Consider the following 24615-nt stretch of genomic DNA (forward strand, 5'->3'; position numbering starts at 1 on the left):
TACTCGACTGTATTGTAGAAAACGAGGTTGGCTACGTGATAAACATGACATGTGTGTGTGATCGGCCTGCGTTGATCATTTCTTCTGCTAAAAAGAATCTACATTAACTTCGTGTTTAAACGTAAGTGGTAATCTTTGTTTATCGATGATTTAATTTAGTACTACGAACATATCCATCCTGTTGCTGACGAGAAATTGTGTACATCGTGCCTGATTGTTGACGAGACATTTGAAAATTTAACCACAACATTAGTTAATAATCCAATCCAATGCATTTTCCTGGCACCGCTGGGACTGATCCCCTATACTCAGGTTACAGCTGATTCACTGATCATCTTCCGTGTGCACGGTTTGGTCATTTTGCCCCCTAGCAAACTCGCCCCCAACCAAAGTCGCCCCATAAGCAAAGTCGCCCCATTAGCAAAGTCGCCCCCTGACAATGTCGCCCCGTACTCCTACCTCGGCTCCCAGACCTAGCGAAGTCGCCCCTGACAAAGTCGCCCCATCATAAATAAGCTAAGTCACCCCATATTAGCAAAGTCGCCCCATTAGCATCTTCCGTGTGCACGGTTTGGTCATTTTGCCCCCTAAAGGCCCCTAGCAAACTCGCCCCCATCCAAAGTCGTCCCATATAAGCAAAGTCGCCCCCTGACAATGCCGCCCCATTCTCCTACCTCAGAACTAGCAAAGTCGCCCCTGACAAAGTCGCCCCAACCAGGCAAACTCGCCCCTACCTTAGCAAAGTCGCCCCAGCCCAGATGTTATTTTAGTGATTAAAAAATAGTGTTCGAAGGTTCTGCATTTGGCATAATGTAGAGCTAACCATTCGATGGCCCGCGGAAAAGTGGGGTTCATCATCAGTCAGAGCACATTCTGTATTTCTTATTATTTGTTGACACTACTCGGAAAGTACAGCACTGCTGCTGTACGCTGTTTAAATTTGGGCAATACTGACCTGCACAAGATTTATTTGTGAGTTCTGTTTTTCCCCAAAAACTGATTATCACTACAGAAATCTAACTTACTCTACTGACTACTCATGGAGGTAGCCTACTCAACAATGTCAATGTCTATAAATATGTAACATCAATGTTGCCCTAAACTCCGCATTCAATGACAGTGAGTGCTTGAGTAATACTTACATAAATTATTTTTAAGGTTTAAAAAAAAATTGGAAATTTCAGATGAACTCTCAAAGTCCATCGCCCAAAAGGCAGAAATTCTCCCATGGTAATAATGCCAACGGCATGGACCAATCAGAGAAGCTGTACCAGCATCGATGTAGCCTTCCTATCTACACAGCAAGGAGTAAACTGATGAGGGAACTGAGAAAGAATACAAGCTCCATTGTGATTGGTGAAACAGGAAGTGGGAAGACCACTCAAATTCCACAGGTAAACATTTTAAGGCGACATAAAAGTTGTAAAAGTCAGTTGTTTGTTTGTCTGTTTAGATGATCTTCCCTTCGAGGGAATATAAACACCAAGTAGTAGAGCATAATCCTTTTCACCATTTTACGAAGCAATATGGGTTAAGTGCCTAGCTCAAGGGCACAAGTGTCAGAAAAGGGACTCGTACCCACACTCTAAAGCTTGGGCTCCATGAACTAGATCACTCAGCCCTGACAAGGCAAGACATTTCCTTTTTCCAGGATGTGTATAAATAGGGAGATTGTTTATTTGCCGCTTTCTTTAACTGCTTTTGTGATTTTATTTCAGTTTTTACTTGAAGCTGGCATTTGTAAAGGTGGAATGATTGCTTGCACTCAGGTGAGAAACGGGGTTTTATTTGTTTCCTCTGAGCAGAAGTTGGTGTAAATGTTTTTTTTACAAAATAATAACATTTTGTACCAAGAGATTGTAGTCAAAACAGCCTTCAAATGTTCTGTCAAATGTTCAGAAAAAAAAGATAATTTTTACAATTAACTTCTTGTTTTTCAATTTCCAACAGCCCCGTCGTGTTGCAGCCATCTCCATAGCAAATCGTGTATCATCAGAAATGAGTGTTAACATCGGAGAAAAGGTAAATCTTATTTCAAACCATTTTATCCTGTCCAGGCCTTGTGCTTAAGCTTTTTCTAAAGTTCTCCACCAGGCTAGTTAACCATGCACTTTCTATGCTCTAAGGAAGTTTTTTAGTAGCCCAGATTTTAAACATGTATTTTCATAAATATTACTTTCTGAGAATAAAAGGCAGTGATTACAACCCATTTTTAAAGTTTATTATTCACAAATGAAGAGGAAGAAATATGAGCTTTTAAAACAAGTAGGTTTCACAGTCTTAAGTAGCCCACAGGGCATGTTGAGAAATAGTTTTATTAACCCAAAGCAGTTTTAACTTACTAGACTATGTATGCAGGGCTATTGTTTTGGGGCGAACCCTGCTTTTCTCAATGAAAACATTCTATACTCGTGAAAATGTACTTGAGTTGTGTGCTTCCGAGATATTCTTTCATAGCAACGCAGTAGAAACTCCTCTTAAAGTTAAACTTTATAATTTAGAATTGTTAATAAAACAATTTATTATTCATTATTTATTGCAGGTCGGCTACTGTGTACGTTTTGATGATACCACTTCACCAGAGACAAAAATCAAGGCAAGATTTTGATCAATTTCATGTTCATGTCGGGATTTGTTTCAACACAATGAACAATTTTGGGTTGAACAAAGAACAATTGTAATCCTGAAGGTTATCCCTCCGCTACTGCTGCTCAGGTTGTATTGTAAGCATGGGCGTGATCTTTGGCTATAAAGCAGTTACAGGTTAAATGACTTCTGTTTGACACCCCTGATCAAAATAGGGAGCTTACCAACTATTGGGCTAGATAGCTCAGTTGATAGAGGACCGGCACATTAATACAGAGGTTGCAAGTAAATAACAATTTGTCTTCTTTTTTTTCTTTTTTATAACAGTACATGACAGATGGGATGCTCTTAAGGGAGGCCATATTGGATCCCAAATTATTGAGGTTTGTGTGCAACTTTCATATTTCTTAACATATTAATAAAGTGCTTTTTCCAAAGGACGCAAAGCGCTCAGAGAATGACCAAGAAAACAAACAAAAACGATGGGAATGGAACCAGAAACCAAATGGAAAACCACAGCCAGGCCCAGCCTGCAGTGTTTACGTAGAGTAGAGAGTCCAGCTAAAGCCAGGCTAGCTATGACCTGTAGGTGCAGACCAAGTCGGACAAATATTACAGATGAAACAAGGTTTTTAGCGACCCTTTGAACTTGGTCACTGAGCTAAAATTTTGTATGAAGTGTGAGTTGATATTTTAACTCCTAGGGCTTGCAAATGAAAATTCTCTGTCTCCTAATTATCTGGTGGTTTGGGGAATATAAAAGTTGCCTTGTGAACGTTAGTTGCCCTTCATAGCCCTGGTTTTTAATAGAAATTGTAAATATACTTGAATCTTTCAGATACAGTTTTATCATCTTAGATGAAGCTCACGAGAGAACGGTTCACACTGATGTACTCTTTGGGGTCGTCAAGAAGGCGCAAAAGATACGAGCAGGAAATGATCACAAATCTCTCAAAGTAAGGTCAATCTTTTCTGAGCTCAAGCACGGAAAGTTCAGACTCAATTTCCGAGCCATTTGTTTCAAAAGTTGTAGTTCTGTCCATCTACACCACCCATACCAAGCTTACTATGGTTGGTAAGTGTGGTATCGGATCAATTTGAATAATGGTCATACAGAATAAGGTTGCTTTAATGCAATCCCTTCAAATTAGAGTGCAAAGATTAAAGTACCAAACACCTTGTGTACAAACTAGTGTCTGTGTTTACCGAAAACACTGAGGAAAAAAAGATCAAGAACTAGATTATTGGTCAGCCGAATTCAATGATTTTGTTTTATTATTTGGATGTTTATTTTGCTGTAAATTGAAATCTTAAAGGTAATATTAGAATTTCTAAAATTGACCTTTGAACACAAGATTTCTGTTGTGTGAAAATCTTGAAGGGTAAAACAATGTACACCCCAGCGGTTGTTTGTGTCTAGAGAATCTTGTAACAAGAGAAATTAATATCTTCCCGTCTCTTTTCAGATTGTTGTCATGTCAGCGACTATGGATGTCGATCATTTCTCACAGTATTTTAACGACGCACCTGTTCTCTATCTCCAAGGAAGACAGCATCCAATTAAGGTAAAGATGAGACTCGTATCATTTGATTCATTTACTCTAGTTGTGCAGCCAAGAACTCTCAGAAAAGCTTGCTTTGTCAGTTATACTAGCTAAGAACCCAATGGGGAGAAGACAAAGAAGGAAGTCGAGGATCGACATGTTCTTTTTAGAGCTAAGCAGTCTGTTGAACACAGCAAAGTTATACACTTAGTGTTGCCCAAAACTGAATAATACATTTATATTTATTCATTTGTAGTTGCTGTATTCTCATGAAGCTCAGAGTGATTATCTGTTTGCTGCCCTCGTCGCCATCTTTCAGATCCATCAGAAGTATCCAGCAGAGTAAGGAAACATTTATTTCTTTTAATCAAAATTTTCAATTTTATGCTCACGATATCATTCTCAACCCTCCCATGTACCATTTATACCTCTGGATGAAGAGAAGCAATTGTAGTAAAGAAGCTTGCTCAAGGACACAAGTGCCATGGCCAGGATTCAAACAATCACTCTGATGACTAAACCACCAGAACTTGAATTCGATGCTCTAAACCACTCAGCCATGACACTCTAATGACAAGACTAAATTTAAAGAGTGATCAACAATCCAGCGTCAGTCTTAGAGTAATATTTTAATGTTTTTTTCTTCGATTCAGAGAGGACATGCTTGTGTTCCTAACGGGCCAAGAAGAAATTGAGTCCATGGTGAGGTCAATCAAAGAGGTGGCCATGGATTTACCATCTGGTAAGATGCAGGTTTTTTTCCTCGAAATTCTGTGTTAAATAAACAAGTAACCCTTTCTCACCGAACAAAATGTATTGGGCTGATTTGTGTTGCCTTGGTACATCCTAAAGTCTTTGTGCAAAGTCTTTGGGGAAATTTTAAGGACGGGGACAAAGGAACAAGCATGTACTTTTGAGAAAAATGTGTTTTTACGAGGAGCATTTCTGTGCAAAATTTAGATGCAATGTTTTTGCTCTGATGTTTCAGTATATTGTTGTTTCCACAGACTGTCCAGAATTAGTTGTCACACCGATGTACGCAGCCCTTCCTCCGCATCAGCAGCTCAAAGTCTTCCAGCCAGCACCCTCTGTAAGTTGGTCTCATCGTTACTTTGCACCGTTCAAGACAAAAGTTTTACTTCTACTGGGAGACACATTTGACTCAAGTTCTAGTGGCTCAGTCATGAGGATTTGGGTTTGAAACCCTGCCATGACACTTTGTGTCCTTGAGCAAGACACTAAACTATAATTGCTTCTTTTCACTGAGGGGTAAATAGGTACCTGTGAGGGCAGAGATGGTATGGGTGATTAATTAAGCTTGGTGTGCAACCTACTAGACAGCACAGGCTGTATACTCCCCATGAAGCTGAGATGGTTTAAGGAATGAAATAATAAATGGCCCAGTAACCAGGGCTTGATTTCACATAGCACTGAGGTTCACGTTAAGCTGCCAATATCACCATAGTGATTTGTATTGTGACATCCCACTTTGCTTAGCAATTAAGATTGATACACAGTTAAGATCAATCTTTGTGAAATCATATGAGCGTCACTGAGTGACAGATTCAAGCGCTACATTAGAAGCCATTATTATTGTTTCCTTTTTCAGGGTAAACGAAAGATAATCCTGTCTACGAACATAGCAGAGACGTCGGTTACAATCCCAGGAATTAAGCATGTTATAGACACGGGGAAGGTCAAAGCAAAGTAAGTCAAATTTCTTACTGATATTTCTTGTCAAATATCTGCATGAAATGTAATTTTCTCAGTGTCTTTACTAACTGTTTTATTTCCTATCCCTGACTGCTTTATTCAGGAGCTACCAGCCTGGCAGTGGACTAGACATGCTGAAAGTACAATGGGTGTCTCAGGCCCAGGCTTGGCAACGAACCGGTCGAGCAGGAAGGGAAGATAGGTCAGTAGATCCTCATTCTTCCCCCGCCCCCACCCCCAGCCTCATTCTTCCCCCACCCTCAGCCTCATTCTTCCCCGCCTCACCCCCATCCTCATTCTTCCCCTGCCCCCACCCTCAGCCTCATTCTTCCCCCGCCCCCACCCTCAGCCTCATTCTTCCCCGCCCCTACCCCCATCCTCATTCTTCCCCCGCCCCCAGCCTCATTCTTCCCCCGCCCCCACCCCCAGCCTCATTCTTCCCCCGCCCCTACCCCCATCCTCTCCCTCCCTTCCCCTTCCTCAAAAGATGTTGGTTCAGAATCTTATCACTAAACTCCCAACTTTCATTTTAAAATTGTACTTGGATCCATGGTGTTTTGTACACAAAGCTGAAATTACCATTTGCCCCCGAGGGTGTACAAAACCCATGTGCCCCATCACAGAGTTTGCAATCAATTTACCTACCTAGTACCAGCGTATTTACAACCTCAAACCAAGGGTTGTTTCTGATAACGTAAAAGGCGCTGGAATAGACCATCAGTGGGCACAATCGAGATAAGATAGATAGATAGATAAGTACAACTTTATTAAATCCAAAGCTGGAAATTACATGACATCGTCTCTAAATATTATATAAAATATAGAAACTACACATCAATTTACAAAGCACAGAATGTTTTCTGTTCGGTACGTTGCCCATATTAAGTCATGTATGCCTCAGTGTATAAAATCACATGATTGGCTTCTCGACCAATAAGAATTCACAATCTATTACCATGGTATAACAACATTTATTGTATCTTCTAGACCAAGAGTCTAACATGTAGTCAATCTTTGATCCCCTCTTACCAGTGGTTCTTGTTGGAGATTATACACAGAGAATGAGTTTGCACGGTTACCAGCTAACACCGTCCCAGAAATACAAAGGTAGGTTGAGAGAGAATTAGATTTTGAGGTCTCAAAATCAAGCATCTGAAAGCACACAACTTCGTGTGACAAGAGTTTTTTTCTTACATTATTCTCGCAACTTCGACGACCAATTGAGTTCAAATTTTCACAGGTTTGTTATTTTATGCACATGTTGAGATACAGCAAGTGAGAAGACTGGTCTTTGACAATTACCAATAGTGTCCACTCTCTTTAAAAACACAAGTGTCACAACGTTATTTTATTAACATTTTTCAATTTTTCATTTCAGATGTAATCTTGCCAATGTTGTTCTACAACTGCTAGCTCTGAATATCCGTGATGTTTTGAATTTTGACTTCATGGACCCACCTTCTAAAGAGGTACAGTCGTCTTCTTTTCTTATTAAAGCAATATTTGCTAGAAGTAATTTTTTTATAGCAATATCTTTTTGAATGATCTGCAAAATGATATTGACAAATTTCAAGAGATGAAGAATTACTTTAGTCCCTTACTTTGTAGCCAGTTTCTTTAAAGCATGATTTTCTGTGCTTAGCAAGTTGTTATGCTGTTGTTACTGGCTTTATGAAATTAGGCCTAAGGCACAGAGCAAACTTTTAGCTAAAAATGCTTGTTTTATTTTCCTAATAATAACTGTGGGTTGTTTATGGTCTTGTTCCCAGTCTCTTCGGAGTGCTTTAGATCAGTTGAAGCTGCTAGGTGCCTTGGATAAGGAGAACAGTAAACAGGTATGTACCAATCTAACCTCGTTCCCAGGGGAGATCGATCTTGCCAGTATGCCTTGCTAGTTCATAACCCCTGGAATTGATTCATTAAAATGTGTCAGAATCTGGCACATTTTATCTAGGCTGGCATTAATTTCTAAGCGGACTAAAACGAGTGGTATATCAGTCACAGCAATGTAAACTATATGGTGTCTGGCTTTTAACCTAATTTAGCTGAACAATATTTTCTCTTGCTTATTAGCAATTGTTTGTGCTTACAGACTATGTTAAATCTGATCATTGCTATCTTTCCTATTACAGTTAACGTCCATTGGTCGACAAATGTCTGTATTTCCTCTGGAGCCCAGGCTATCTAGGGTCATCCTTGCCTCTGCACATCATGGATGTCTGTGAGTATAAAGAAAAAAAATGCTATTCCTCTTTAGCTTCAGATAGTTTGAAGTTTTTTCATAAACAGATGATTTATAGCCAGTTTTAAATCTCTTCCGTCATGCAATATGAACTCAATTTATTTCAATTTTTTTCCCCAACAGAGAGGAGATTTTAACGATTGTGTCACTTCTGTCAGTAGAGTCTATTCAACACTCGCCACACAACAAGGTAACTATAGCAACCAAATACAGAAAAGTTATATGAGCCATTTGTTTGCTAGATTTTAATATTGGTGACCTTGAACTAATCCTAATCAATAATTCACCAATCAGAGAGAAGCTGCTTTTGCTGCATGGAGGAAGTTTGTATCCAGCGAGGGTGATCATGTGACTTTGTTGACGATCTACAGGGCGTACCGAGGGGTCAAAGGTAACAAGGTCAGTAGGACAAGGTTCAGCACAAAAATGTTATCTTAAATTTTAATTCCTCAGACTATAGAGACAGTTGCGATGTCACATGATTCAGAGCAAGCTTTTGAGTAGTTACTAAGAGACGGTGAACAACCAAACACGATTCTGAATGGATGTGTATGGGACAATGGTACCAGGGTTTGCTCATCAGGAGGTTGCTATGCAAAGGCTTCCCCCAAACCATTTGACCTGTTTACCCTTCCATAGTAAAACGGCTCAGCTAAAAAATTGTGTTTTTTTATAAAAGATCATGACTGGGTAAATTTAGGGAGCTTTTCCTATTTCAAAGTTTCAAAGGCAAATTATATATAGATAGGAATATAAGACGTCCTATCTCTACCTCTTTTTACACTTCATCACGGATAAATCTTCAGTAATTTTGGGTTGTCGAACAAAGAATTATTCTCAGAACGGGATTTGAACCCGCATCCTCCGAATCAACATTTCAGTTTTCTGAAATTATGAAATTATTCTTCCCAACGTTGTATTTTGACTCAAACTTTAGGACTGGTGCTTTGATAACTTTGTTCATCAACGGAACATGCGTCATGCTATAGAGATACGTACCCAGCTAAGAGGTCTATGCGTTAAGGCCAACCTACCTCTTGTTTCATGTGGTCAGGATACCACACCAGTCAGGTAAAGTGTGTGCAGTGTAGAAATAAGCAAGCTTACTTGTCCCAAGACTGTGCAAGTCTTGGTCATTCTCAGACACAAAAGTTCATATTTATGGTCACCAAATATCTTTTTTGCAGGTTTAATCAAGCTTTTTTGTTAAAGACTGTACAAATCTTACTCAGTCTTGCACAACCAAACTTATTTTCAACAGATTGCCAAAAGGTTTCTGGAATTTTAAATAGGATGGAGACTTGCACAGCCTACATGACGCTCATGGAGAGTGGTCAGTGCTTAGGCCTATTGGACCAAACAACTCATTCATACAACTAAATATCACTTGTTTTAAAACGTACTTCACAGGCAGTTAACTCAATTTGTTGATTTGTGTTTGCAGGAAGTGCCTGGTTCAAGGGCTGTTCATGAATTCAGCTGAGTTACAGAGAGATGGTAGTTACATAACAGTAAGTATCTTTAATTATTAACTATGGTAGTGAAACCAAGGATGCCCTTTAAGTGAACTTATTCACTGTAGCTCGCAAGCCTGAAGAAAGCTGTAACCAAGCAAGCTAGTGGAAACTTAAGACTACAATTCTCTAAAGAACAAAATCTACCTGGCAAGTAGACACACAAATGGTGTCCGCGATCCAAATATTTATGTATGAAGGAAAACGGAATAACATTCTTAGTATTATATAGAAAGGTTTGCGGTAACACCATGTAATGACTATCTCTAATGAGTTGGGGGTGGTTCTGAAAAAAACCGTTGGTTAAAATCGTTTTGATCAGTATGCTCTGATCGTCTTCTGGAGAAAGCTGGACTCTGATGCTGCATACTGCTTAAGTACTAGTATTAATACATTTTACACTGTAGTTTGACGGAGCAAATACTTTTTCCTCCTTAGCTTGATCGTAAACAGACAGTCAGTATTCATCCCTCGTCATGTCTCTTCCAATGTAAACCAGCGTATGTACTTTACAATGAACTGGTTCAAACCACCAAATGCTACATGAGGTAGGTACTTAGTTTTAATTAAAAAATATAGTTATTGCACGACGGTCACTTTTCAAAATGGTCTGAACCACTAATCATTACATGTATGTCTAACTGTGTTTATGTCTATCACTGCAACTATTGCCTAATTATTAGTAGTATATATTAAATTTGCATTGGGGATAGAATATTAATTTTTGTTTTACCCATATACACCGATGCGTGTTAGCACTGTATAATCAGTAGTTTCCCCGAGTCCTGTGAAAACAATCACAAGCATATTACTTGGATAGGATTCGAACCCATGACCTTTGCAAATCTAAAGCAGAACGGGTACCAACTAGACTTGTTAACTTTTTAAGAATCTCATCCGTGATTTCTTCTTCTATTTGTCTACAGGAATGTTTGTGTGATTGACCCAGAGTGGCTCTATGATGTAGCACCGGAATATTTCAGACAGAGAGTCTCGAGAACAAGGTGACGAAATCCTGAGACGTCAGACCTTCTTAGCTTCAAGTTATATAGAAACTAGAAGGTGCCATAACATTGAAATGCTGGATGCTGCAAGTTTTTAACAGGAAATTAAAGTATTGAGAAATTGTATTTCTGGTAATGAAAACAAGGGTGCTTGCTATGTGAACCAGAAATACCAGGTTTAACCCCTGCTCTTACACGATCATGAGTTATTTTTCCAATATCTTGAAATGTTTGACTCTCTTAGCTACAACTTATTAAAGGGAAAGTAAAGTCTGTAAGAATAAGGTCACAAAATCTTGAGACGTCAGACGTTCTTTGCTACAAGTTATTATAGAAACTAGAAGGTGCCAAAATATTGAAATGTTGGGCGTGGCTTAGCTACAACTTAAAAAGGGAAAGCAAAGTATGTAAGAATGATGTCACAAAATCTTGAAATGTTGGGCGTTCTCAGGTGCAACTTCACGGGAAAGTAATGTATTATTTCTATTTCTGGTAATGAAATCAAGGATGCCTCTTAAGTGAACTTTCACTGTAGCTCACAAGCTTGAGGAAACCTGTAAACAACAGTGCTTGCTATGTAAACCAGAAACACCAGGGTTAACCCCTACTCTTTCACTGTAGCTCGCAAGCTTGAGGAAACCTGTAAACCAGAGTGCTTGCTGCTTGCTATGTGAACCAGAAACACCAGAGTTAACCCCTGCTCTTCTGTTCTGTGTTCTTTTACATACATGTACTACCAATCCCAGCATACAAGACCTTTAGCTTACACTCCCTTAGGGACGAAGCAATTATGGTGAGGTATCTTGCTCAAGGACACAAGTACCACAACCAGGACTCGAACCCATATAAGGGAAAATACTACAGTGTTATTAACAATGCTTAATGAGGAGACAACAGCAAAAGAACCAACCGTAATAACAACCTCTTGAGAAACAAATAACTATGTTTTAAAACACTCAAGAAATACAACTTTATTTAAGTAACTTTTAATTTTGACAAACATTGGGGTTTATATTATTGAAACAAATTGGAAACTGTTAACAGAATACTTTATTTTCCCACCAATCTAGTAGAATATTATTAAAATGCGAAGCTCATTATTTATAATAAAATGATGACTAGAGCAAGCTAGTCGAAACGTTAAGACCAATTCCAGAACTCCGCAGGTAGTACAGTTAATTACGATCCTATAAGATAAAGCAGTGGTCCCAGCCAATTTTCTATACCTTCCGCCCGGGTGGTAGTTTAAAAGGAGGACAGTTCTTTTCAGAAATGAGAAGTCTCCCGAACACCCGAACAATCTACTCCGCGGTAGTAGAATTAAGCAAGGCAGTTCTCCAAGAACAAACTCTACCTGGCAAGTAGATACACACATGGTGTTACCGCAAACCAGATAAATATTGATACCTCATCATGCAATGCCTTAAATCATATATACTCAATATTATTACAACCAAATTGTGTATTGGTTTGTTAGTGTATGTATGTGGGTTGATCACACAAAACATGTAGATAGTGAGTGACTGTTTTGTCAGCTCACTGATCCTGTATAAAACCTTAAATAAATTGCCATGAAGTTTATATCTTAGTATCAATTATTTGGAAGTCTTCATTAACATCAAATTGGACGTGGCAATACAATGGACCCTTCCCATGAAATATGCTAATTACATTCACGCATGTGTACAGACCCTGTTGGTTGGCAAACACCATAGAGTTGTGCACTAAGCAGACGCGCAATCGCGTCTGCGTCACGCACCCATTAGCCATGTACAAACAAGCGCGATGTTCCCTCATTTTGCCAACCAAAACTTTAGTGCGCACGCGCTATGTGCAATTTAAGTAGGATTTGAAACTTTGCATGGTGGAGATAGATATGTGCAATTTACATATTTCATGGGAAGGGCCTATTAACAACACTGCCAATACTGCCAATACAACTACAACTGAATTAAACTATACATTTTTGCTTAAACTGTAAATAATGAATATACGTACAATAAGAATTTACAAGGAAATTAAGGACGGCATGGACTATTTCACATTTACATAGGATCACACTTAATATATAATTTCACATTTACATCGGATCACACTTAATATATAATCTATATTTATAAACAGTCTTAACAAAAACTGGACGGATTGTTAAAAGCAATTCAACATTTCAAAAAAATAACAACTAATCTGGATGGAAAACACTATACAATATTAATTACATTAACTGCATAAATAAAAGAAAATTTGGAAGAAAATTTAATCATCAAAGAAATTCTGAATATAATTTGGTTTACCCTTACACCAATGTGTATTAAACACTTGATGATCAAAACTTTCCAGAGTTCTGTGAAAACGAATTTACAGGGAAATCATCCGGGTGGGATTCGAACCCAGTGTCTTACCACTAGTCCACCGAGCTGGCCCGATGTCTAGAGGCAGTTTGAATCCTACGCATGTATTAACAGCGGGTACCTCAATTGCAACTTTGCAAGGGTCGTGGGTTCGGATCCCACCCGAGTAACATGCCTGTGATAATTTTTCACAGGACTAGGGAAAGTACTGAATCTAATACATGTTAAAATCTGGAAGAAATCAAAATTTCAATTACAATTTTTAAATCATGCAAACTGGGGAAGTTGTCAAATCCTTTGTTTCAGAGGTATTTACACATTGTATAAAATGAGACGGAACTGTTCACAAATGGAATCCTTGACACAAAAATCAATGGAAGAAAACTACTTGGACAATTAAACTGCATTTCTAAATAAAAACAGATACATTTGGTATTTCTCAATGTAATATATTTACTATGAGGGAAACATCTGAAGATGAAACAAGATCTTGAGTGTAAAAATTAAACCTCTTATAGTACAAATAAAGACGGCATTATCTGAAAGTTTTTACATATTGACAAAGTCTGAATTCTGTCTTCAAGCTGATATGAAACTGCCTTACTCTTAACAAGTCTCCTTACTGTCCGGACCCCCACCCTCCCCCCCACTCCCCATCCTCGCCCCACCATGGACAAATTCAGCCAAGAGCAAACTCCCTCATTGTCTATAAACACATTACCCACAAATCTTTTTGGTTAATACATGCAGCAGAAGTTATTTAACTTTGAATATTCGACAAGAAATGTTAACAAGAAGTGGTTTAGGGTTTTAGGTGAAAGCATGAACCTCTGCAGTGAATCTCTCCAGCTCCATCTCTTCCATATCTTCCCCTTCATCACTAACTTCTCTGCTAAGACTCTCTCCTGTTAGGAAGTCAAATGGAGTACTTAACCCAGACCCTAACCCCGCATCATCTACGATGCCCAACTCTGCATCTAAGATGTTTAAGAGTCTAAGTGAGTGCCTGGACCTCCGCAGTGAATCTCAGTAGCTCCATCTCTTCCATATCTTCCCCTTCATCACTAACTTCTCTGCTAAGACTCTCCCCTGTCAGGAAGTCAAATGGAGTACTTAACCCAGACCCTAACCCCGCATCATCTACGATGCCCAACTCAGCATCTTGACTGAAACTGTTCTCTCTATAGATGTCTTCGTCTGCATCAGGAAGGTTCATGCTTGTCAGACGACCATCGGCTACAAGAAAGAACATTTATATATTAAGCTTCAGTTTGGTTTGAGATGAGAACAAATAATAAAGGATTGATCAAGAAATCTTAGGAAAAGTCTAAAGCACTTAACAAAACTCAACTAATAACTACTAAAAATAACAAAAATGATATTTCTAATATTTATAAACATTACGACCCGCACATACCCTTAGAATGATCAAGGCGCCTACAAGAATATACAAATAAATACCTATACGAAAACTTACAAATACATACTAGAAAATCACAATGAAAATGCAATTACAATGAGCTAGGAAAAGCAAGCGACATCAAATGCAGTTATGAGTTTAGATTCTAATATTTTGCAGGGAACTAGATGTTAAAATGTGCATCAGTAACAAATTCCACAAACGAGGAGCACCTGTAGCAAATTCCCTATTCTCTTCCCCAGCCCCCCCCCCCTCTCCCAACGTTTTCTGGAACGTGGCTCCAAAAATTTTGGGGCTCTAGATGATCACAGACCAGGACGAGTGACAGAGGGAGAATAAATGTAGCCAGGGGTTGAGCCATTGAAATATAGAATAAACAACAGCAAAATTGTTGTAAAAGCCGCAGCCCATACTCTTAAAATACATGTAATCAGGGATGCCAGTGACTCTTTCCTCCAGAGCCTGAAAAAAGAAAGCCTGCGAAGGAATGGGGGCCAATTTCAACATTCAGTTAAGAAAAATAAGAAAACTACAAGACAGTTACATTGATTAAACTGACCTGTTATCCTTCCAGATTGAGAAGCCAGTTCCCAGGTTAGTTTCTCCAATGTTTCTTTGTCTTCCATCTCGTTGTAATCCTTCCCAGTGGTATCATAAACACTCATATCATCTCCTACAAACATAAAAAACAAACACTGTTGAAATCTTAAGCATTATTTTCTGCTTAAAGACACTGGACACCTTTTGTAATTGTCAAAGACTAGCCTTCACAGTTGGTGTATCCCAACATATGCATAAAATAACAAACTCCAAAGTTGCAAGAAAAAAAACATACCTCAGCTTTAGCTAAAGCCTTTTACTATTTGAGTGAGAATTACCTCCTTCTCAAAAACTATGTTACTTCAGAGGGAGCTATTTCTCACAATGTTTTATAGTATCAACAGCTCTCCATAGCTTAGATACCAAGTAAGTTTTTATGCTAACAATTATTTTGAGTAATTACCAATAGTGTCCAGGCCTTATAAAACTGGGGCCTGACCAATAATGGTCCAACAAGCTTTAAAATAATCCGATGTAAAGACCTACCGTCGACCTCAATACGACTGCTGCTTCTATCAGGTTCTCTCATCTGTCTGGATTGAAGTCGTTTGTCATCGGCGACTCCGTTATTATTCCCATTTCTACTCTTCCTGCCAGGTAGATGTTCACTCAGTACAAACGATATAGTGTTATCAGCTTCGGGGGCTGACTTGGCTGGTTGAGCACCTTTGAGTGAGCGAGTTTTCCCGGAGCTGCGTTGGGATTGCCGTCCGCTCTTGGCAGGTGGAGAGGGAGAGTAGGGTTGTAAAGAATCACGAAGGGCCGGTGTGGCTAGACTACTGTCTGGACGCCAGGCTGGCATGGTACCTGTTCGGAAAATCAATTGTAATGGTTTAGACAGTGTTTCAACTACCAACCACGTAAATAAAAAACAGATTTCTTCATTCTCGCTCAACACAAAAACAATCCATGGCAAAATTGGAAAAGCTTTTTCAAGTCTTTAAAGCCATGTTTAAATGTTGGTAAAATGCAGCAATGTTTAAAACCCCTCCAGTAAATTTTTATGGCAAAAGTAACAAATCTTCGATAACGTCACATTTCAATTTCATTAATTTTAAAACGGAAACATTTTTGTGCATTCCTGAATTTTGATGATATTCAATCAATGCAGCATTGACTGTAACAAAAAACTCCTCATTGCTCAAAAATACAATTCTACCCAGTTAAAATGAGAGGTTAAAGACTTTTTTTCTATTGAAATCTGAGTGCCTTAAAAAACTGAGATTGCTATTGAAGCCCCTGTTTTAAAAACAGTAAACAGATTTGAACTGGCGTACCTGTGTATGAACATGTCGGTAATTTATCTGTTGGTGTGATCACTCCACGTTGCGTATCATCATCTCTCACTGCGTCCCCTTCATCACCTCCAAGACCAGCCAGAAAGAAATCTCCTAACCCAGCTTTATAATGATGCTGACTATCTCGAGTGAGCTGACTAGTCATCAGAAGCATCCCTGATGGAGTGCTTGTAAGCCCCATGGATGAACCACGCCCAGATTCATCCTCCTTAGACGAGGTCCTCCCCAAGGCAATCTCCGAAGATAGAGTGGTGCGCTCCGGTAAACCCGCAACGTCCTGGGTACGTGATTTGCGATGCAGTGCCACGTTCGCGCTTTTGGATTTAGCTATTTCATTCTTCTCTTGAGAAGGTTTGACGCGTGAAGTCCTCGCCGATGAAAACCTTGTTGGGGTTTCCAGCTTTGGAGTCCCTCGTTGTTGTTTGTTAGAAGGTTTGCTGTCCACTTTGCTTCTAAGTGGGGTGGATACAGTCCGGGCTGGTTTGGTGGAGCTATCGGCTCGCCTCTGCTTCTGTTGAGATGATACCACTCTTGCCGATGAAACGGATCGAGCGGTCGTAGAGGGGTCGTCAGATTTGTCCTTGAGGGAGGGTTCGGAGGCTGGAGGTACCAGTGAGGCTGGAGGTACCAGTGAGGCTTCTGGAATGTCAGGATTGCTCGTTGTTATCATATCACTATCAGGTTCACGCACTTCCTGGATATTATACGAAGATTCCATTTCAGCAATGTCTGCATCGGATGCCTGGTAAACAAACAAAAGCCAAAATGAAACTCAGTTGGATTAAAAGCACTGAACACCTTTGGTAATTGTCAAAGACCAGTATTTTCACTTGGTGTATCCCAACATATGCATATAATAACAAAACTGTGAAAATTTGAACTCAATTGGTCATCGAAGTTGCAAGAGAAAAATGAAAGAAGAAACAACAAACTAGTTTCCAAACAAGTTTCCAAACTAGTTTCCAAACAAATAATTTAAGGAGACTGTAGCATTTTGTGGATTGTTTTTTTTACCTCAGTGACGTCAACAATGGAGAGGGCGCTCTCCAACCTAGGTGCATCTGATGATTTAGATTGAGCAAAGATTCCAGCGTAACGCTCGTGTTCTTCCTGTAACTCATTCTCATCATCTGTACAAAGAAAAAAGTGAAATCATAAGGGTCAAGGGTCCAGGGTCCAGGGTCAAGTTAAGATTTCTCAGGCGAAAACGTGAAATAACATTTATTTTGCAGTCAGGTAAGCTACTTTTACTCTCTGAAATAACTCCCTGGTCAGAATAGAATTATTTATTACCACTTTCAGCACCAACACGTCCATTGGTAAATGGCAGCGTTCCTTCCTGTCTGGATGACGATCCGCCCGTCTCTTCTCGAGGTGACGACATTGGTGACAGCTCAGTCCGTCGATGTTTCTTAATCAGTAACTTATCTGCATATGTAATGGACGTGTCTTTCCTAAATTGAATCTCTACTTGTTCCATGGGTTGAGGTTCTGTGGAAGTGCCACTCGTAGCGCTCTCTACTAAAAACACAAACAAGATACAATGAGTAAGTAAATAAACAAAATAAACACGCTTTATAGAACTACCTGTAGGCATACAGGCTAAAAAGCCAATAAAGCACTGGTCCTGAATGACTGATAGAAGGTTTGGATAAGAGAACATGTGAAGAATAGATGAGAGATGAGGGTAGATTGGTTAAGGACAGGAAATGGACTGGGAGAGGGAACAGCAGTGAATTAGAGACAGAGACAACCCAGTTAAAGCTTGCCAGGATTAACAAAAGTCTACTTAAACACTGTGACCGGAATAGCTGTCAATCCAATATTAATAGTGTAGAATCTTTTCCATACCTTTCTTAAGATCTTTTGTTTGAGACGGTGCCGATGAGTCCGCATCTTTGCCTGCTCTCCATTCAGCCAAAGCCTGAGCAAAAGACAAAGCACTTTCTTCTTCACTGAAGTTTCCTTCAAAGAATAATCCACCTGTCCTCTCGCTAGGATCCTGCAAAGAAAAAAAAAACAAGTAGAAATAAAGAGTAAATCTGCATCCACCCATCGCATCTCTAGCGCCCTATCTAGACTGTATTGGCCGAGTGGTCTTGTTTACCAGACCCAAGCTCTGCTTTTGTCAGCAGCAGAGTGTGGGTTCAAATCAAAATTCCCGTCAAGGCTCCTAGTGGTTGATACCCATGCCTACATCCTAACAGACTGTGAAGGGGGTAACCCTGTTTCAGCCCCAGGAGTAGGTGGCTCCTAGTGGATGATACCCATGCCTACATCCTTACGGACTGTGAAGGGGGTAACCCTGTTTAAGCCCCAGGAGTAGGTGGCTCCTAGTGGATGATACCCATGCCTACATCCTTACGGACTGTGAAGGGGGTAACCCTGTTTCAGCCCCAGGAGTAGGTGGCTCCTAGTGGATGATACCCATGCCTACATCCTTACGGACTGTGAAGGGGGTAACCCTGTTTCAGCCCCAGGAGTAGGTGGCTCCTAGTGGATGATACCCATGCCTACATCCTTACGGACTGTGAAGGGGGTAACCCTGTTTCAGCCCCAGGAGTAGGTGGCTCCTAGTGGATAATAACCATGCCTACATCCTTACAGACTGTGAAGAGGGTAACCCTGTTGGGCCCCAGGCAGGAGTAGGTGGCAACGTTCTCCTGGTGAAAGTTGATTTGGGTTGATGAGTTCAGACCTCACCTTAAAGTAGCCATTCGGTAAGCTATCATAAAAACATTTTTTTTATAAAACAAGTTATCATCAGTGACCCAAGGATAGACAACAGTGCCAACCTACCTTGATAGTAACAGGAACTGTTTTGACTTTATCTTCATTTGATGTATCAGTTGATGTTGTGGTCCTTCTACTAGCGCTAGATGGTCTTGGGGGAAGTCCCTCTACAGAGCTCTTTGGAGATGATGTCATTCCATTATTCGAACTAATAGAAGAAGGTCATACAAACATTCATCTTATTTTCTTTTTTATTCTATCTCATTATTAATTGTGTTTATTAGGCATGATATTTGGTCCTTGGAAAAAAAAAGGAGAATGATTTATCCAGTACAAGGGCTGGCCTACATGTACAAATGGAAATGGTTATGAAAGTGACTGGCATCCCCTAACAAAGATATTTACAAAATAGGGAATCATCAATACTAGGGCAAGATGGTTCAGTTGACAGAGCACCAGCACAATAATCAAGAGGTCACAGGTTCAGATCCCGCTATAGTTAAGTTTTCTTTTAACAACCCACAACTGTAAATTGCATTTTTAACATTGAAAAAAATAATGAGATTGTCAAATAAGTTCTTTCAGCATTTACTCCAGCACAGACTTTTGAAACGACAGCAGGCTTTCCACTCAGCGAGGCCTTTTTAGTTATCTTAATAGTCTCCTACATTCTCAAGTTGGTACTAGCACTAGTTGGTCTAAAAGAATCTATGTTTAAAGGCAGTGGACACTATTGGTAATTACTCAAAAAATTTATTATCATAAAACCTTTCTTGGTTACGAGTAAAGGGGAGAGGTTGATAGTATAAAACATTGTGAGAAACAGCTCCCTCTGAAGTAACACAATTTTCAAGCAATTTTCCACGAATTTGATTTTGAGACCTCAAATTTAGAATTTGAGGTCTCGAAATCAAGCATCTGAAAGCATACAAGTTTGTGTGACAAGGGTGTATTTTCTTTCATTAATATCTTGCAACTTCATCGACCGATTGAGCTCAAATTTTCACAGGCTTTTTATTTAATGCATATGTTGAGATACACCAACTGTGAAGACTAGTCTTTGACAATTAACAATAGTGTCCAGTGTCTTTAAGAAATGGCAGAATTGAAAAAGTTTGAAAATTTAAACTCACTCAAGAGAACTTGAATTTGAAGAACTGTTGCTCTGAAATAACAAACAAAAACAAAAAAACATTTAAACAATATTGCTTATTATCAGTGTACATTTAACATTGTTTTCCAATTGTGACCCAAGAAAATTCACTTTGCTTTTTCAATTCTTGTGAATTCTACATTTAACTCATACAATAAACTATTCAAAAAGGGAAAAGGGACAGAAACAGCACTTGATTATTTCTTTGTCAATTTGTACAAAGGGACCATGAGAACAACTACAAGGGTGGGACAAAGTCCAATCATGCATGGGTCCCAATTTGGGTTCACACAGTAACGGTTTATATACATGTTCATGTACATGGAGTTAAATACATTCTCTAGTTCTCTCGGTCATCGATTTACAATTGGGCTAACCTGGTAGGGTAAAGAGCGATGGTTCTTCAGCGCGCCTTTAAGATGAAACTTGGCAAAACATGAAGTGCAGTAATTCTCACCACATTCCATACATGTCTGCAAAAACAAAATTAATCTATTACTCAATCAATTCACAATACAGTGGAAACAAATATAAGGAACTAATCTAATAAATAGTCAAAGCACTTTTGGTGTAAACTAAATAATTCTCCTACGAATATAAAACTGTACCCAAACGAAAAGTATAACCTAAAACAAAACTGACGCATAAATTTTAATTAAGGCTAAGATTGTTAGAGTTCAAGCACATCAATGAGATGACACATTTTCTTTGTCTTATCTAAGATCAGACAATCCGATGCCTTTATATATTAAAAGAAAATCTTTAAGAGATCTTTCTTACCAAAGCGACAACTTTCTCTTCACACTGTCCACATGCAGGACCTTTCAGTTTAGGGGGACTCCTCTTACTGAGCGAAGCTGCTAAGCTTGGACGTTTTGGAACTTCTAATATTTGAAAAATAAAAGAAAATATAATGTAAACAGAGTCAAATAATCATGAAACACAAGATTATGACAAACGTTTTATATATAATTGACGACTATGTTCAGGAAAGAAAACAAGTAATGACCCACAAGGGAAACGGACAGGGTAAATTTACATATTTTTCCTTGAACAAAGAAAAAATCACTAGAGAGGGACTTCAACCTGCCATCAAACTGACACAATGGTGCTCTACCAACTGAGCAATATAACCCTAATGTTGGTCATCTCCCTATTTTGATCTTGTTCAAACCCCAAAATAACATCTTCAAATATTTCTGAAATATAACAAGGAAACATTTGGATAGGTTTATAAAGTCTATAATGACAGTGTTCCACCGTGCAATATAATGTTGTTGCTTTTTTAAACAGAGAAATCAAACAAGATATTAAGAAGAAATTGGAAACCTGTTTCTTACCGATAGGTGTATCTTTAAGTACTCGGATCTTCCTTGGCTGTTGGGGAAAATAAAAAGGAACAGTCTTTAAAAATAATGACGCATCAACACTAACTTAACACTTTACAAAACAAAACAAAATTCAATTCTATTTTTTAAATCGCCAATGACTTGAACACAATTGAAGGTATTAAACAGGATTTGTAAAGATAAGAAACATGTAAACTTGTTGTTGTACAAATATGACCCATTGTCTGTGATCAGGGTACTTTTAGCTTCTTTTTCTAGCATTAGTAGAGAGTGCTATTTCGATACACTTACAAACAAGATAACCCCAGTTCATACTTCCTGCCCAAGTGAATAAACTGACCCCAGTAACCGACACCTCAGAACCAATTACCCCTCATTCCAGCTCATCAGCGATTAATACCGAGATGGATGAAAATACTTCTGAATTTGGTATTGAATAGTGAAACTACTGACAGAACAAGATAATGACCTAACACCAATTGTCTGGTGTTGAATAGCGCAGTGAATTTTGACTACACAGAGCTGTACAGAATACAGGAGCTGAACAGGAGCTGAACTATTTGTTGCGAATTTGAATTTGTGACAACAAAATTTGTACAGCATTCCCTATCGCAGGCAGTATAAACCAGACTTGAGTCTACAAATTCAATAATTACCTTTCCCTTCGAGTTAGATGGTTTACTTGGTTCTTTCTTCATTAGATCTGATCCATGCATTGTGATGGCACCTGGCTTTCCCGATGACCAAATAACTCCATTGGAATGCATACTACTAAACAGCAGAAAAGGTTTGAATAGAACACAAAACACTTAATCAGTGGCGTAACAAAGGAGTGGGGGTTACGGGGCGGCTGCTTAGGCAGAAATATTACTTATAAATCCTCTGCTAAACAAAAGTAAGCACAATCCCAGTAACAGAAGGTAAACAATCTCGCCACCGATTTCTTTCCAGAGAGCCTTGCGCGATGACAAACTCTGGAAGTGTGACTTGAAATATATATGTGGGTATTTAAATTAGTTGATGGTTGATCCATTCTGTGTTAGAGACTGCGTGAAACGCGCTGTCAAAAGAGGCATCAACCATAAAGCAACTCGCTCGCTCTCATTCTTCTTTTAACTTGTCATATCTTATTCTTATTCTTATCCCAAGGTAGCAAGGCTGGCTCCTCACTTACTCTCTCTCTTGTTTCTGTCTTCCCATGGTTAGTTTCAACTCTTTAAGACGCTGCTCCATCTTCATATTATCAGTATCAAGACGTTCACTTTCCTTGGAAGATAGCTGAGAATTTCTGTAAGAAAATTGAATTGACGATGGTATTGTCAGTCATGTTTATGAAATAGCTGAAATGTAATCAATATCCAATTTAATCTATAACAACTTATTTAATTACAGCGACAAAAGTGTATCAAATTTTCTTCCCCTAAAAAATTAATCATTATGATAAAATTTTATAAATAGCTAATTAAATGCGTCCACAGTTATGGTGTCATTTTTAACAAAGATCGGATGAAAAAGTGGCTGTTTAATGCAATTTTGGGGGTATGCAATTATTTGGTTTTTGATTTGTTTTTGTTTGTTTTTTTACTTTCTTACAAAACTCGGATACTCCCACAAGCATGACAAAGGGGTTGTGAATGATAAACACAAAGGCTGCAACAGCCTATTCCTCAAACTAGTATGCTATGAGGTTCGTTCTGTTATCGTCAGAGGGGAACAGATGACGAACCTAAATCATAGTTACTTACTTCTCTTCTCTAGCCTAGCTAATCATTGGGAAAAGTTTCCGTATGGCGCCACCACTTTTTCATTCGATATGATATAATATAGTATCTAATTTACCTCAATGAGATATCCCTTTTTGTAAAAATGAGTGAAAAAGTGGTGGCGCCATACGGAAAGTTATCCAATCATTGATAGAGGAAGTAGCAACAGCCAATCTTTCTCAGCAGTCATACAAACATTGCTTTATAATATAAATATCAATAATAACAATTCCACAAATCAATCATTTGTAGTTCAGTATTAATTAGACAACAATGTTATTTTTATTGTATTATTATTTTCACAACATTCTAATTTTAAAACAAAATTTAGACGAAATTTCTTACCTAAGTTTTAAGGAATGTGACTCCTTAGTGGAAGTGTTGAACGGCCTAAGACTCGTCATGGTTCCTGGCGAAGGAGGGGCTGTTTCAATTCACAACAACAAACATTCAAAAATTCAAGTGAGTCACTGAGTGTCTCTGGAAAATCAACATTTTTAGACTCTCACTCTCAATCGGAAAAGTTTCCGTATGGCGCCACCACTTTTTCATTCGAAATAAAATAATATAGTATCTAATTTACCTGATTGACATATCCCTTTTTGTAAAAATGAGTGAAAAAGTGGTGGCGCCATACGGAAAGTTATCCAATAAAAATATGAAGAATGAGAACCCGAATCACATTTATATCCAGTCCCAAAATTAGTCTAGTCATTTTTGTATTTTATAAATCATTCAAATCTTGAGCTAAAACCCTTAAGTTGTTTTGGATAAGTCGACAACAATCATACAAGTATGACAAGCGCATTTACCGAGTGTCGGAAATATAAGCTTTTTCGTATGGCTTTAATGGTTAAGGTCAGTTTCTATTTCGTTCAAAAACCTATCGCCCAGCAGCGCAGAGATCCCGTCAAAAATTTAGCTGCGCTATTCACCAAACAACGCATTGTCACCCCTATTTTATCATAAAAGCCATTGATGAGAGTTCGTGTTTTAATTACTATATCAAATTCTTGACAACAATAACTTAACAACATACAAAACAGTGATTTTCTACCTTAGTTGAGTTGTCAACTTTGGAATGTAGCTGGAAGTTTACGCCGCTGCCGAGGAGATTCAAAACATTCAAAATGGCATCCGATCATTTACATTAATGAATATTCATCAGCCCCAATACGTCGCAAACTGAATAGATGAATAACTTATTTGAATATTTTCTATTTGACAGTAAATACAAAATTTGTTTAACTTGTTTTTCTTCATTTATTGTATGCACCAAAGGATATTTAGGTGGAAGAAAACATTATTGAAGTAATGGAAGTCTCGAACCGACCTTTGACAACAA

The 24615-nt window shown here is 38.7% G+C and overlaps 2 protein-coding genes across 4 annotated transcripts; one reads left to right on the top strand and one right to left on the bottom strand.

The window, feature by feature from the left end:
- On the top strand, positions 1-13605 carry LOC139944973 (ATP-dependent RNA helicase DHX33-like). 2 transcript variants are annotated; one of them, XM_071942175.1, is made up of 23 exons: positions 1-121; positions 1185-1394; positions 1719-1769; positions 1951-2022; positions 2543-2596; positions 2914-2969; positions 3425-3542; positions 4053-4151; positions 4387-4472; positions 4784-4872; positions 5138-5220; positions 5740-5837; positions 5947-6045; positions 6876-6950; positions 7222-7312; positions 7613-7678; positions 7976-8064; positions 8209-8275; positions 8380-8484; positions 9023-9156; positions 9530-9596; positions 10038-10147; positions 10526-13605. In XM_071942175.1, exons 2-23 carry the CDS (start codon positions 1185-1187, stop codon positions 10605-10607), a joined length of 2001 nt encoding a protein of 666 aa, XP_071798276.1. In that variant the 5' UTR covers positions 1-121; the 3' UTR covers positions 10608-13605. The 2 variants fall into 2 exon arrangements, with proteins under 2 accessions (XP_071798276.1, XP_071798277.1); XM_071942176.1 differs by lacking the exon at positions 1719-1769.
- A 7-nt stretch (positions 13606-13612) lies between these two features.
- Positions 13613-24411, bottom strand: LOC139944972 (uncharacterized). Of its 2 annotated transcripts, none has more exons than XM_071942174.1 (16): positions 24328-24411; positions 23616-23694; positions 22682-22795; positions 22164-22278; positions 21499-21535; positions 20939-21042; positions 20536-20631; positions 20139-20170; positions 19072-19213; positions 18124-18274; positions 17566-17790; positions 17287-17402; positions 16252-17014; positions 15461-15781; positions 14934-15047; positions 13613-14190 (listed from the first exon to the last, which is right to left on the bottom strand). In XM_071942174.1, the coding sequence occupies exons 2-16, from the start codon at positions 23672-23674 to the stop codon at positions 13949-13951; spliced, it is 2631 nt and encodes an 876-aa protein (XP_071798275.1). In that variant the 5' UTR covers positions 23675-23694; positions 24328-24411; the 3' UTR covers positions 13613-13948. The 2 variants fall into 2 exon arrangements, with proteins under 2 accessions (XP_071798275.1, XP_071798273.1); XM_071942172.1 differs by having other exon boundaries at positions 17566-17793.
- Between the last annotated feature and the right edge of the window lie 204 nt (positions 24412-24615).

Source organism: Asterias amurensis, chromosome 12, assembly GCF_032118995.1.
Source record: "Asterias amurensis chromosome 12, ASM3211899v1".
NCBI classification, from domain to species: Eukaryota; Metazoa; Echinodermata; class Asteroidea; order Forcipulatida; family Asteriidae; genus Asterias; species Asterias amurensis.

What these genes read in the sequence shown, in the direction of transcription:
- LOC139944972 (XM_071942172.1), bottom strand. Translation starts at nt 23,674, where the DNA reads ATGACGAGTCTTAGGCCGTTCAACACTTCCACTAAGGAGTCACATTCC. An exon ending in AAGAGAAAGTTGTCGCTTTG is followed by an intron (nt 20,632 to 20,938) that starts GTAAGAAAGATC and finishes TTGTTTTTGCAG; the next exon opens with ACATGTATGGAATGTGGTGA. An exon ending in CAGTCGTATTGAGGTCGACG is followed by an intron (nt 15,048 to 15,460) that starts GTAGGTCTTTAC and finishes TTATGTTTGTAG; the next exon opens with GAGATGATATGAGTGTTTAT.
- LOC139944973 (XM_071942175.1), top strand. Translation starts at nt 1,185, where the DNA reads ATGAACTCTCAAAGTCCATCGCCCAAAAGGCAGAAATTCTCCCATGGT. An exon ending in ACGGGGAAGGTCAAAGCAAA is followed by an intron (nt 5,838 to 5,946) that starts GTAAGTCAAATT and finishes TGCTTTATTCAG; the next exon opens with GAGCTACCAGCCTGGCAGTG. An exon ending in CGAGCAGGAAGGGAAGATAG is followed by an intron (nt 6,046 to 6,875) that starts GTCAGTAGATCC and finishes CCCTCTTACCAG; the next exon opens with TGGTTCTTGTTGGAGATTAT.